Genomic DNA, 12,661 nt, shown 5'->3' with positions numbered 1-12,661 from the left:
CATATACATACACTAGCGGAAAAAAGAAACTGCATTATAAAATTTAGTATAATTTTTCTATATTTATTGTTTATATTTATATAATCTAAACAATCGATAAAGGTGATGTTTTTGAATAATATCGGATAGTACCCGACTCAGATGCACGGATTTTTTCATGGTTAGGGAACACATGTTGTTTATTGAAGTGTTCATACTCACGAGTTTTACTGGCCAACACTGTTTGGAGTAAGAAGTGTAAAAGGTTTGTTTGGACACTATTCGTTAAGGAAAGCAATTTAGTTTTGACAAAATTTACCTTTCTGTCATGCCACGACTCGGCGAAAACCAACGTAATCGTGCTGTTGGGATGCTTCAAGCTGGAATGGCACAAAATATCGTGGCAAGACACTTTGGAGTTCATCGAAACACTATCCAGTCATTATGGACACGTTTCCAACAATCTGGTAACACTTGGGATCAACCACGTTCTGGGCGTCCTCGTGTGACGTCGCGTCGACAGGACAACCACATTAGACTTGTCCACCTGAAAAATCGTTTCCAGACAGCAAGTTTGACTTCTCGTAGCATTCCTGGACTTCGACCAATCAGCCCAAGAACTGTGCGTAATCGTCTGCGCGGGCACAACATCAGACCAAGACGCCCAGCTATGCGCCCAGTACTGCTTCAACGTCATCGTATCGCTAGATTAGCGTGGTGCAGACGACATCTGCAATTCAGAATACAGGACTGGGCCAATATTCTGTTCACTGATGAATCCAGATTTCATTTGGATAGCAGTGACGGCCGTTGTACAGTGTATCGTCGCGTTGGGGAGCGGTACCAGGACGCTTGTGTTGTGCAACGTCGACAATTCGGTGGAGGTAGCGTTATGGTGTGGGGGTGGAATAACAGCACGTGGAAGGACCCCTCTACAAATTGTCAATGGAAATCTCACTGGCGTACGCTATCGAGACGAAATTATTCAGCGCCATATGAGACAGCAAAACCACATCACTCTGCAGCAAGACAACGCAAGGCCACATATTGCATGTGTAGTCAGGGACTTTTTTGTTCAACAGAATGTCGATATCTTGCCTTGGCCAGCTGATTCCCTCGGTGTATCACCGATCCAGCACGTCTGGGATGAAATGGAACGACGTTTACGTCGTTTACCAAATCAGTCAGTGACATTGGCTGATTTAGGCCAGGCTTTAACCAAAATCTGGAACAACATCCTTCAAGCATTTCTGAACACTTTAGTGGCATCAATGAGGCGCCATTGTCAAGCATGCGTGAATGCAAATGGTGGTCATACGCGTTATTAACTTTGTTAATTCAAGTTCGAATACCAGTGTCTTTCGAGTGTGCTGAAATTGACGTTATTCGACGTTAACACTAATGGATTATGAAATGTTGTAACGAATACATTTGTGAACAGTATTACAAAAAATAAAATTTGTTCATTGTTATTTTTTCATTATTTTTTCATATATTAAATAATGCAGTTTCTTTTTCCGCTAGTATACATATACACACACGCATATACATATATATACACGCATATATAATAACATACCCCACATGCACATGTTTGTGGGGTGGTTTTTTACATCTAGGGGAGATACAATATCATAAAATGTAAATTAGGCCTATTAGTACATGTAGTGTCTTCACAGCACACGTCAAATGTGAAATTGAAATATTACAGCACAAAGTTAACGAATTGTAGCATTTTGAGTTTCGAAATTTTACCTTAATGATTCAGATTAGTATAGTACATGTAATACATGTAATCAATGTAGCACTTAAAAGCATCTTAGGAAAAGAAAATTTGAACTAGTTTGCATAATCAACTTGAAAAAAAAAATCAGAAATTGGACTGATATTGACCTTGCAATAAATAAGTTTTTATAAAAATGGGTTTTTAAATTGAATTCATTTCCTTTCTTACTATATTTTTTTCAAATTATATAGCCTAGTGAAAAAATGAAATGATGAGTCCCTTATATGGTCATCTATGTAGTATGAGTACGACAATATTCGTAAGATATTTCATTTCATAAAAGAAATAAAATCACTTTGAACTAGGTAATGGGTGGCATTTTTTATGTGAAAATGCAAGTCCATTTGCAATATACAACCCATTGAATACAATGTCGCATGGAAGCATTCAGTGGTGGATGTAGAGAGGGGTGGATTTAACTTTTTAGGTAACCTGAGGTAACCCAGGTGACCTATTGCAATTGGTTTTCGTCCGTCGTCAGTCCTCCGTCGTGCGTTAACAATTGAACATTTTTAACTTCTTCTTAATAACTACCTGTCCAATTCTTTTCAAATTTTGTGTGAAGCATCATTGGGACAAGGGGGACATAAATTGTAAATTTCAGGACTCCATCACCCCTGGGGCCCTAGGGGTAGGGCAAAACTGCCCAAAACTAACCAATTGTCAAAAATCTTCTTCTCAAGAACCACACACATGTAATAAAAACTAAATGCATAATGATGTAGAGCAGGAAGGCCTCAACGAAAATTGTAAATTTCATGATCCCCGGGGTAGGGGTTCTGACCCCAGGGCGGGGCCAAACTTGTTATATAGTGTTTATGTGTAAAACACTTAAATAACATTTTTTTTTAGTGCTTTTGATAGTAAATTGAAACTAAATTGATAGAGCAGGTAGTCTTTTACCAAAATTGTAAATTTGATTTTCCCCAGAGTAAGGGTGTTGACCCAGGGTGGGGCCAAACTTAGTATATAGTATCTATGTGCAAGTTTGCTGATATGAAAATCTAAATGCATACTTAGGAATAGCAGAAAAGGATGTACAAAAAATGGTGAATTTCACAACGCAGGGTTATGACTTTAAGATGAGTCCAAATTAGTAATATCTTTTGATGTTTTAATGTTAATACACCTATTATCTAAAGCCTTTCATCAGTGTATGCACTTTTGAGGGCAGTGAAGTTTTAAGAACACACCTTGTTTAATACTGTTGCTGAGCATTAGTATTTAGCTTAGATATTCAGAACAGGAAATTTTTTCTAGATTTCATAGCCCATGGAAGTAGAGATACTTTTTCACTAGTATTCAGGTGACCGATAAGGCCTGTGGGCCTCTTGTTATAATTAAATACATCCCTCCCCTTGTATTGTAGGTTTCCCAGTTAATCGTCACTTTGCACTTTGTTTGGAATCAAACAGGATACAGTACGGCCAACGCGGATAAAAATCCAAATTCAAACAATCGGGAGAAGAGGGTTACAAATCCATGTAGTTTATGTCATCTAACATCCAAAATAATTCACACATCACTATATTTTTCAATATTCATCACATTAAGTTTTGAGAGGAGTTTTGATGACAAGATTTTTGTCAGACATTAAACATTTGATCTCACCCCTAAGAAAATCCCTTTGTAAAATCTCCAGTGAAGAAATAGCATTTACTGTTGATGTTTGTTGAAACGTGTAATAACAAGTTAAAGACTTTGAAAGTGTTGACAATGTTTTTCTTTTTAATTTTGATGATGTATGAAACTGTTTAGTATTATAAGAAATTATCAGGAAAACAAACTTGTACAAAAATAAATTGTAATTAAAACCAGAAGTCCTCACAACAAGTTTCACTATCACATTGTATCTTACAATTTTGAATATACAAAACCACAACTAAAATACTTTTACAAATGATGGTTGAAGGACACATGTGCCTTTAATTACTTAACACTGACGACTAATGTAAACCTCTAGTCATGTAGGCATTACAGGGTTAAACAAGAGGGAATGACAAAAAAGTGTGAGATAATGGTACAAGAAATCATCCTAAACGAGAGGGGATGCTGCCAATATACGTTCATACTGGTTGGGATACTTGTCACAGATCGCCCAAACACAGCAGCTAGGGATAATCCGTCGAACACCCACTCCAAGGCGCCCATGGTGCCACAAGATAAACTACCGATAGGCAGCATACCTCTTTCCTTTATTGTAATCCTCGTCCTGTGTCAAGGCGAAGACATCTTGTCTGTACATTTTGGCAATGGTGAAAACAAGCTTGTCCAGAATTAACAGCTGGAAGTCCTACAGTAAATTATACACGTTCTTTTACATAAAATTCCTCATTACAAACACAGTATGTCTTAGAATATAAATATTTCATATCAGTTTTTATAGGATATTGCACCTACTAAAACGAAATAGAAATACATCTCACCCGGAGCTGTGGCTGGCACTGGTTGGGAGGTCTGCCACAACAGATCTTCTCGATCTGTGTGGGCATAGGCAGAAACACCAGGTACTGGATGAAAACCTTTCTGTGGTGCTTCCTGGTCAATTAAGTCTAACAACAGACTTGGGTGCTTGTCCCCTGTTTTCATCAGCAGTTATTTCCTGCCGGCATCGCTCATTTCTTTTGTACGTGCCTGCAAGTACATACTTTATTTTTATTTTATTTTCAAAATAAAATTATACAAAAGTAGCACATTTGATTTCAGAACAGCTCAATTATATGTAAATCAATTTACATGTATTTACATACTCGGATTTTCTCTGCCTTGTCTTGCAGTGCAGCTTCTGCTACATCTCCTCTATGCCCGCCTCTTTGGTTTCTTCCTCCTCCACGTCCACCCCTTGTTCCTCTTCTGCCTGCTGGTCTTCTTCTTCCCCTTACTGTTCCACGACTAACAGGACTAGAAGTTGAGCTTTTGTCGCTCATTTCCACTCTCCTCTGCTGTCTTGTTGCACTTGAACTTATCTACAATATCACAAGTACAGAATAATTTGTTTTCTACACACTGTTAACTTATGATGATATTTATGATAAATATTATCATACATGTAACTCTAAATATGTCAGTCATGAATGAACATCTCTATATTATGTGCAGGTGTTGGCTACATAACCTTGGTGTTTGTTGTAACGATGTAAATACTCAAGCAAGAAAACAAAATATCTTACTAACTCTAAGTATCTATAGACTATACGAGTTTACAAATAATATATATATATATATATATATATATATATATATATATATATATATATATATATATATATATATATTTATTCATTTATACACATACACAATGTAGGTCAGGGTTGATGGAAACCTGATCCTCGCGGCTTGTCACAAATCTCAGTGCCTCTTCAGTTTCAATGTCCAAATTTAATTTTTCGAAATTTAGGGTATTTGGGGAAAAGAAACAAATCAAATCTCTGCCCTGATTTCCCATTGTAGTTCAAAGCAGTGTATTGGACCATAATTGCCGGGTCTTTCGATGAAAATTTGGTTTCCCGCTGCATAGGCGCCCTCGGGTGATAACCCTACTAAGAGATGGTAATCTGTGATGTCTCCCTGCGAAACAGTACTTAATTGTTAAATACAATGTCTTATGGAAACATTATCAGTGGTGGATTTAATTTAAACTATATTTCATTCATAAAGTGAATGGGATCGGGCAGCAGGCATAGCCTATTTAAGCCCTCTAGATTTGGAGGGAGTATGGGAATTACACACACACACCTTGATTGATTTTTTTAATTATTAAAATGCACCCATCCCTCTTGTGTTGTAGGAATTATCCTGTTAATCAGCACTTTTGTGATGAAAAATGATGACCTACAATTTATTGTAGAAATACCAAATTCAGACACAGGTATTAAACATATGTAGCAGTTTTGTCCTCCGTAGTATCCAGATATATCTTCGTTTTAAGTTTTCCTACAATCAATTAAAAAATTAATGAATGTAAAAACTTAAGATTATACAGCAAAAACACATCGGTACCGGTATATTTATTTCTTACACATGTACCTGCTCCGCACATACATTGTACATGTATATATGTATATATCCAATCTATTCTGACTTGCAACATTGATGATAGAATTTTTTTTTTTAACCTGCTGGAGTGCGAGATTGATTTCCTCCTTTTACGGAAATCACTGATCATAACTTGATATGGTCGCCTCTACATACCTTGCAATTTTGTGTAGTTTTGTTTTTTCCAGCCTTCTTATTTCATCTTCTCCGTTTTCTATTACCACGTGGTTGTCATTCGATACTAGTATATAGTTTCGTTTACAATATGACTAATGTATACGAACGTTTAGTACAGCAGAAGAACGGTGAAATTAGCTACTAGTAACTGGCTATCTAGACAGACAAAAGCTGGCTTCCAGACGGCTACTAGTAACCAGCTACTTAAAATGAAAAAAGCTAGCTACCATTAGCCAGCTTCTACAAGTCATAAAGGCTATAACTACTGACACCCAGGTACAAGTTTTAAAATGGTTTACAGCTTTTGAGATATTGAGAGCCATCTTGATAAAATCTTTATTGATTCTATTGACTGAATCACTATGGGTAATATGTTCTTTTCATTTCTAAATCTTATAAACACTACCTGTCTTGTTACAGCTTATCCAGCGAAACTTCGATGAACAGTCACAAGCACGCTCTTTGAAAGAATCATTTGTACAGCTTCCGATGTTCAGGCATGGGATATTACCAAAAGGGGAACTAACTAACAAAATCAATTGAAATGCATTTGATCTAATTAGCATTCTATACAAAACTACTCCGAAAAATAGTGTATTTGATATTCATGAGTTACATGTATCTAAATATAAATGTATAAACCATATCACTACATGCTAGAAAGGGTTCTCATATCTACATCTGATTTGGTTTGCAATACATGTCTAGAAATAAATAATTCGTGATAAACTACTTTCTTCTCAACCTTAGGTAAAGCTGTAACTATAATACAGCTCTATGACATGTCAAGCATTGCAATTTTTATATTTTCCATTTGTATTATATAATTGTCATTTCTATGGTATACTTTTTCATTTCTATTTTAAATTTTCTATTTGTTTTTGTATTTTTTTTTCATTTGTATTGTATAAGTTTTTGTTTGTATTGTCAAAAAATCCGTTTGTATTGTATAAATTTAATTTTGCATTTTATTATTTTTCATTTGCATTATGTATTGCATCCAAGGGATTGTTTATTTTTGTTTTGTTACAAAAGATTTCATTGGTTTAAAACATTGTTCGATTATCAAGCCATAGCCTATGCCGTTTACATACACAAGTACATGTACATCGTATGTAGATTCTACTGAACTCAACCTCGTGCTTAACAAGTCCTACACTGAAATAGGGGACCAGTTTATCTTGTGGTTTCTCTAAGCTATCGGAATATCTTGCTCGTTTTCAACACGATACAGGCTAAAACTTGACCAATGGGATCCTTATAATCAATTAAAATAAACAACCCCTCGAATACAATTCAAATGGAAAATACACAATACAAATGAAAAAAATTTACAATTTAAATGGAAAATATAGAATACAAATGAAAAATATACAATACGAATGAAAAATCATACAATATAAATGGAAAAGATTAAATGTTGCAACGTTTGACGAGCCATGCAGCTCCATGTTTCACGGGATTGTGTATCATTTCCTTTTATACTTCTCTCTATATATGCGTGTATGTAAGGATTTTAATCAATCATGTCCAACATGCTGTACTAATGGTACTCTTTGCGCAATAGGTAGAGTATAAAAATTCAGACAGGAACAAGTGGAAAAACTCAAGTTGTATTTTCAGTCATAATTATAGATCATGTTCACTGTTTTATTTATAGTACGGCTTTGAATATAATCTTGCTCTAATTGAAGTGCCAATATACAACAAGACGCCCATGGTCCTTATAGGTCACCTGAGTACTAGTTAAAAGTATCACTAATCCCAAGGGCTATGAAATCTAGAAAACAAATTTCTGTTCTGCATATACCTATGCAAATTTCTAATATAGCATTCAGCAACAGCATAAGACAAGGTGTGTTCTTAAACTTATATCACCCCCCCCCCCCCCCGAAAATGCCTATACTGATGAAAACTTAATATAATACATGTATATGTAACATTATCACGATATGATAATTTGGACCCGTTCTAAAGTCAACACCCTAGGGTCACGAAATTCACAATTTTTGGTACATTCTTTCCTGCTTTTCTTATATCTGCATTTATTTTTCATACCGTATCAGCAAACATAAGTCTTTCAAATGATAAAGACAATAATCACTAAAATAATTTTGGCCCCATCCTGGAACTAAAATTCTTACCCCATGAAATCATGAAACTTACAATTTTGGTAAAGGACTATGTACTCCTTTTAAATATCTATTCAGTTTCAATTTAGTATCAATATCCTTAAAGAAAATGTTTTATTTAAATGCTTTACACACATACACCATGTATACCAACTTTGACCCCTCCCTACAGTCCAAACCTCTAACCCAGGGATCAGGAAATTTACAAATTTCGTTGAGGCCTCCCTGCTTTACATCACTATGCATTTAGTTTTTCTTAAAGAGATGTCGTTATAGTTTTTTAATATATTTGAAAATTGGTCTAATTTTGCACAGCCCCTAAGACCCCGGGGTACCGGAGTTTTGAATTTAAAATGTTGTCATCCTTGTTACAAATTTGAAAAGAATTGGATATGGTAGTTATCAAGAAGACGTTTAAAATATTCTATTGTTAACACATTTAATCACTGACCATTTTTGTTCTCATCCTGATGCCAAAACCCCTTCCCCTGGAATCATGAAATTTACAATTTCGGTAAAGGGTTACCTGCTCTTTCCATTCATCAATTTAGTGTCAGTAGCACTAAATAAGATGTTAACTGAATGTTTTACACATAAACACTATACATCAAGTTTGGCCCCGCCCTGAGGTCAGAACTCATACCCCGGTGATCATGAAATTTACAGTTTTGGTAAAGGTTTTCCTGTTCTACACCACTATCCATTTAGTTCTTCATACAGATGTGCGGTTGTAGAGAAGATTTGTGAGAATTGGTAAAGTGGAAGTTTTTGCCCCCACCCCAAGGATGCTGGATTCCTAAAATTGACAATTTATGTCACCTTTGTCCCAAAGACGCTTCATATTAAATTGAAGGAATTGGACTGGTAGTTATCAAGAACTTTAAAATGTTCAGTTGTTTATGTACAACGGACGACAACGGACGCTGATCAATTGTAATATCTCAACTGAGTTTACTCAGGTGACCTAAAAATATATATGTTCATGATGAATGAAATAAATATACATGAATGTAAAAAGAATATAAATATATGCATTAACCTTTTCAAGACTTACTATTTTGAGAATTATGTTGATCGGAAAACAAAAATGTTAAAGTTGACTTTGTGGGGATCTCTAGTCCGGCATCCATGTACAAAAAGCGAAAATCGATTTTGACATTTACAAGATCATCAATTTCCAATCTGGTTCGTGCAATCGCTATGTATTCATGAGAAAGACAGTTGTTTGTCCAATCTTCGATATAGATGTATTCAACAGACCTACCCTCCTTTTGAAAATCATTAAAAATACTGTCGCCCTACAGCAATAAAAGAAATTAAAAACTATCCAAAGAACATAAATTGACAACCATGGTGTATTTTATAAAGAATTATCATCTTTTTATACAGTATATATTTTTATTATATAGCTAATAAATAGTATATTATAAAATCTGCGTAAAATCTAGAGAATGTTAGCGTTCAATATCCTGAGAATTTATTGAACGCTAACTTTGCATTGCGTAAATTGTGTGAGCCTGAAACATTCCGAGTATGAGCGTTCAATATTGACCTTAATACCGTAACGACATAAACAAGCCAAAACGGCAGACGAATATTGAACAGTTAAGAAATACATGCTGATATTGCACACTTTCACCTTAAGTGCCAACATTGATGAATTCTCGTCTATTTTGAGTGAAAGGGGATATAATTCAACAACTAAATAATTTAGCCATATAATAAAAGGGTTATTGAACTTATATTGGTGAATATTGGCACGAGCTCGTGCATTTTTAAAGTCAACTCGTGCCAATATTCATCAATATAAGTTCAATAACCCTATAATACTGACTATATTTGATAGCGGGATTACTATTTGAAAGCATGATTGATAGAAGCCTTTTTGCTTGTTTCCATTACGTAAATCTCTCTCTCTCTCTCTCTCTCTCTCTCTCTCTCTCTCTCTCTCTCTTACTTATTTCGCTGAAGTATATAGAGGATATCTATATTGCGTGTTTTGATATTTGGTTTATTCAACTCGTTGATATGGTGTATTTATTCGCGAGGTTTGCCACGCGGATAAATACACCATACCAACGAGTTGGATAAACCAAATTATTAAAACACGCAATATAGATGTTCTATTTATCTCATACGTCTTCTTTTCGCTTAATTTTGAGATGATCCCCAGCATGGTAGAAACAGCTGATTGAATTTGTTTTGAATCCGTGGTTCAGGCGTCGTACTTATTAATCTTCCTTACGCGGGAAAAAATAGCGCTTATAATCGATTTGTGTATATTACAAAGGGCATTTTTATAAAAGAAACCATGGATGAAAATTGTTTATACTTTATGATTATCAATGGTTTTGCCATTCCAACAAATAACAACTATTGACCGAGTAATTATTTTTTGACGAAGGTCTGGCCTTCTGATAAAAGTTTGATGTCGCCGTCTTTTTTAAATAAGCATGCGTAACAACGATCAATGAAAATAATATTTTATTGCAGTTTTATTAGAATGTTCAAAAGTTTACAATGAAACGTAGAAGTGTTTGTGTATTTGGATTTTATTTACGTAGTTTCTTTGAATCTGAGGGCGAGAGGAAATACTGAGACACTTTAGTAAGTAAAACTGTTGAGATTTATTACATTCAATATGGCTCCAAAGAAAAGAGACTGTGCTTGTGAATGCTTTGTACCGCAGCATGTCGAGATACTTTCGATTAGGCCTGTCCAGTAGGCGGTTGGTTCCTTGTTGATGATAATAGTGTGGACATCTCTTTGTTTTCTTATCGTAAATTTTGAGTAGTTATTGATCGAGTTGACATTTTTAAGGCCGGTAACTTGCATTATATATCAGTGGGGGCAATATCATTTTAATTTTGCTATAAAACAAATTCTAAATGAATACAAAATAACAAGTTATACGCTTTATTTCATGCATCGTATGCATAAACACAGAAAATATGTCATCCAAGCGGGGACAGTGTCAAAAGTAGATCGGACCGGAAGTGCTTTATCAAACGGGCGTGTGATAAATCTAATGCTTTATCTCACTTGCAATATACACCACATGTATGAGATAAAAGCCGGCATAAATACCTCTATTCTGTACTGGAGTATAATGTTATCTCCCTTTGGATAGACACAGACTGCTCTAACTTCCAGTTTAAGGCCTTCCACAGGAATGAAAGTCGGACGATTTGCCAAATCAAAGGAACTTGGAAGGGCTATTGTAATATATATAAATATTGATATAGATAAATTATGATCATTTTTATCATTATTATTATTATTATAGATATGTGTCTCAAATTAATGAAATTGTAATCTCATTTCAAATAATGAAAAATGCTAACAGTGAACCACCAATTCTCTGGTAGATTTGAATTGTCCATTAATAACACAGCTCCAATCTCCTTCATCTTCAAAATAACTTGCATTGTCTATGCTTAATTCTGAGCGATCATTATAAACAGTTGGGACATATCGACCATTGCTACTGTGACATTCAGAGCCTTCTCCGCAGATAGCTTGCATTGTTTGATCATGAAGCCATTCCACATTGTTTACCGTTGTTGTGGGAAATGCACACACAAGGAATGTTCCTTCTCCTTTCAATGGAGCATTACGGATAGATAAAAATCCTTTCCCTGAGTAAAAAAAATCAAACAATGTCATTAGACAAAACAATCCATAAGCGTTAATCATCAAATAACAATTCTCTTTCATTTACAAATTCAATAACAAAAATTGTTCTTGGAAAGTATGTTTGATCCAACATACCAACACACCACAGCCATGAAAGAATAACATATCGATAATGTTTCTGCATTTCATACCTTTCGCAGCATCTGCAAAGGAAAATAGAATGATGTTCTACGCTATTTGCTTGAATCTGCATACTTTAATAATTCATGATTATTTTTTATCGTTTGTCCTTAAAGTTTGTAGCGTATACATATTGTGCGATGACACTCAGATTGCAATTGTTTAAAAGAAAACTTGATCTCCCTGGAAGAATCATATAAGAAATCTTTCCCATATAATCCTACACATAAAAGGGACATCTAACCATATTTCAAACAGCGGTTATATTATTTTCTACATCATAGTTAAGTCCCAATTGCTCAGTGGTTAAAGCGTTTGCTTCATGACCAGAAGAATGTGGGTTTGAGCCCCGCACTCAGCTAAAGACGTATAAAAATAGGTCATTGTCTTTTTGCCAAACGCTCGACATCTAGAAGTGAGAGTCGCCGGCCCCATGTTTGTCGTAGAAGCGCCTTTGCTACAATCTTTGTGGTATTTTACTTATAGCTGGCGAAGTCTCGAAATGAGTGAAATATTCTCGAAAAGACTTAAAACAACAAACATCAAAATATGGAAACCATTGGTGATTTGAAGAGAAGACTTTAAATTCATTCTATTATAACTACTTTTGAATTATTCCCCAACAGAAGGGTTGATCTTGAAAACTGTAAACTTTGGTTAAGACCAATGTCGGTATGCTGTTTAATCAAAATAAACATATGTGTATACCAATATAAACGAAAATTTGGACTATTTA

At 35.0% G+C, this 12,661-nt stretch overlaps 1 protein-coding gene and 1 pseudogene across 1 annotated transcript; both read right to left on the bottom strand.

The window, feature by feature from the left end:
- Window positions 1-3,287: 3,287 nt before the first annotated feature.
- LOC125677205 (P2X purinoceptor 7-like) lies at window positions 3,288-4,384 on the bottom strand (annotated as a pseudogene).
- Window positions 4,385-5,589: 1,205 nt separating this feature from the next.
- On the bottom strand, window positions 5,590-11,949 carry LOC125676956 (uncharacterized). The gene is made up of 6 exons (XM_048914848.2): window positions 11,881-11,949; window positions 11,454-11,747; window positions 11,197-11,324; window positions 9,164-9,407; window positions 6,384-6,503; window positions 5,590-5,698 (listed from the first exon to the last, which is right to left on the bottom strand). Exons 1-6 carry the CDS (start codon window positions 11,927-11,929, stop codon window positions 5,637-5,639), a joined length of 897 nt encoding a protein of 298 aa, XP_048770805.2. The 5' UTR covers window positions 11,930-11,949; the 3' UTR covers window positions 5,590-5,636.
- Between the last annotated feature and the right edge of the window lie 712 nt (window positions 11,950-12,661).

This window comes from Ostrea edulis, chromosome 3 (genome assembly GCF_947568905.1).
Source record: "Ostrea edulis chromosome 3, xbOstEdul1.1, whole genome shotgun sequence".
Taxonomy (NCBI): Eukaryota; Metazoa; Mollusca; class Bivalvia; order Ostreida; family Ostreidae; genus Ostrea; species Ostrea edulis.
Note: the sequence above shows the minus strand (reverse complement) of the source record. Positions and strands in the feature narration are given on the sequence as shown.

What these genes read in the sequence shown, in the direction of transcription:
- LOC125676956 (XM_048914848.2), bottom strand. Translation starts at nt 11,929, where the DNA reads ATGCAGAAACATTATCGATATGTTATTCTTTCATGGCTGTGGTGTGTT. An exon ending in TTCATGGCTGTGGTGTGTTG is followed by an intron (nt 11,748 to 11,880) that starts GTATGTTGGATC and finishes TTTTTTACTCAG; the next exon opens with GGAAAGGATTTTTATCTATC. An exon ending in CAGAGAATTGGTGGTTCACT is followed by an intron (nt 11,325 to 11,453) that starts GTTAGCATTTTT and finishes ATATTACAATAG; the next exon opens with CCCTTCCAAGTTCCTTTGAT.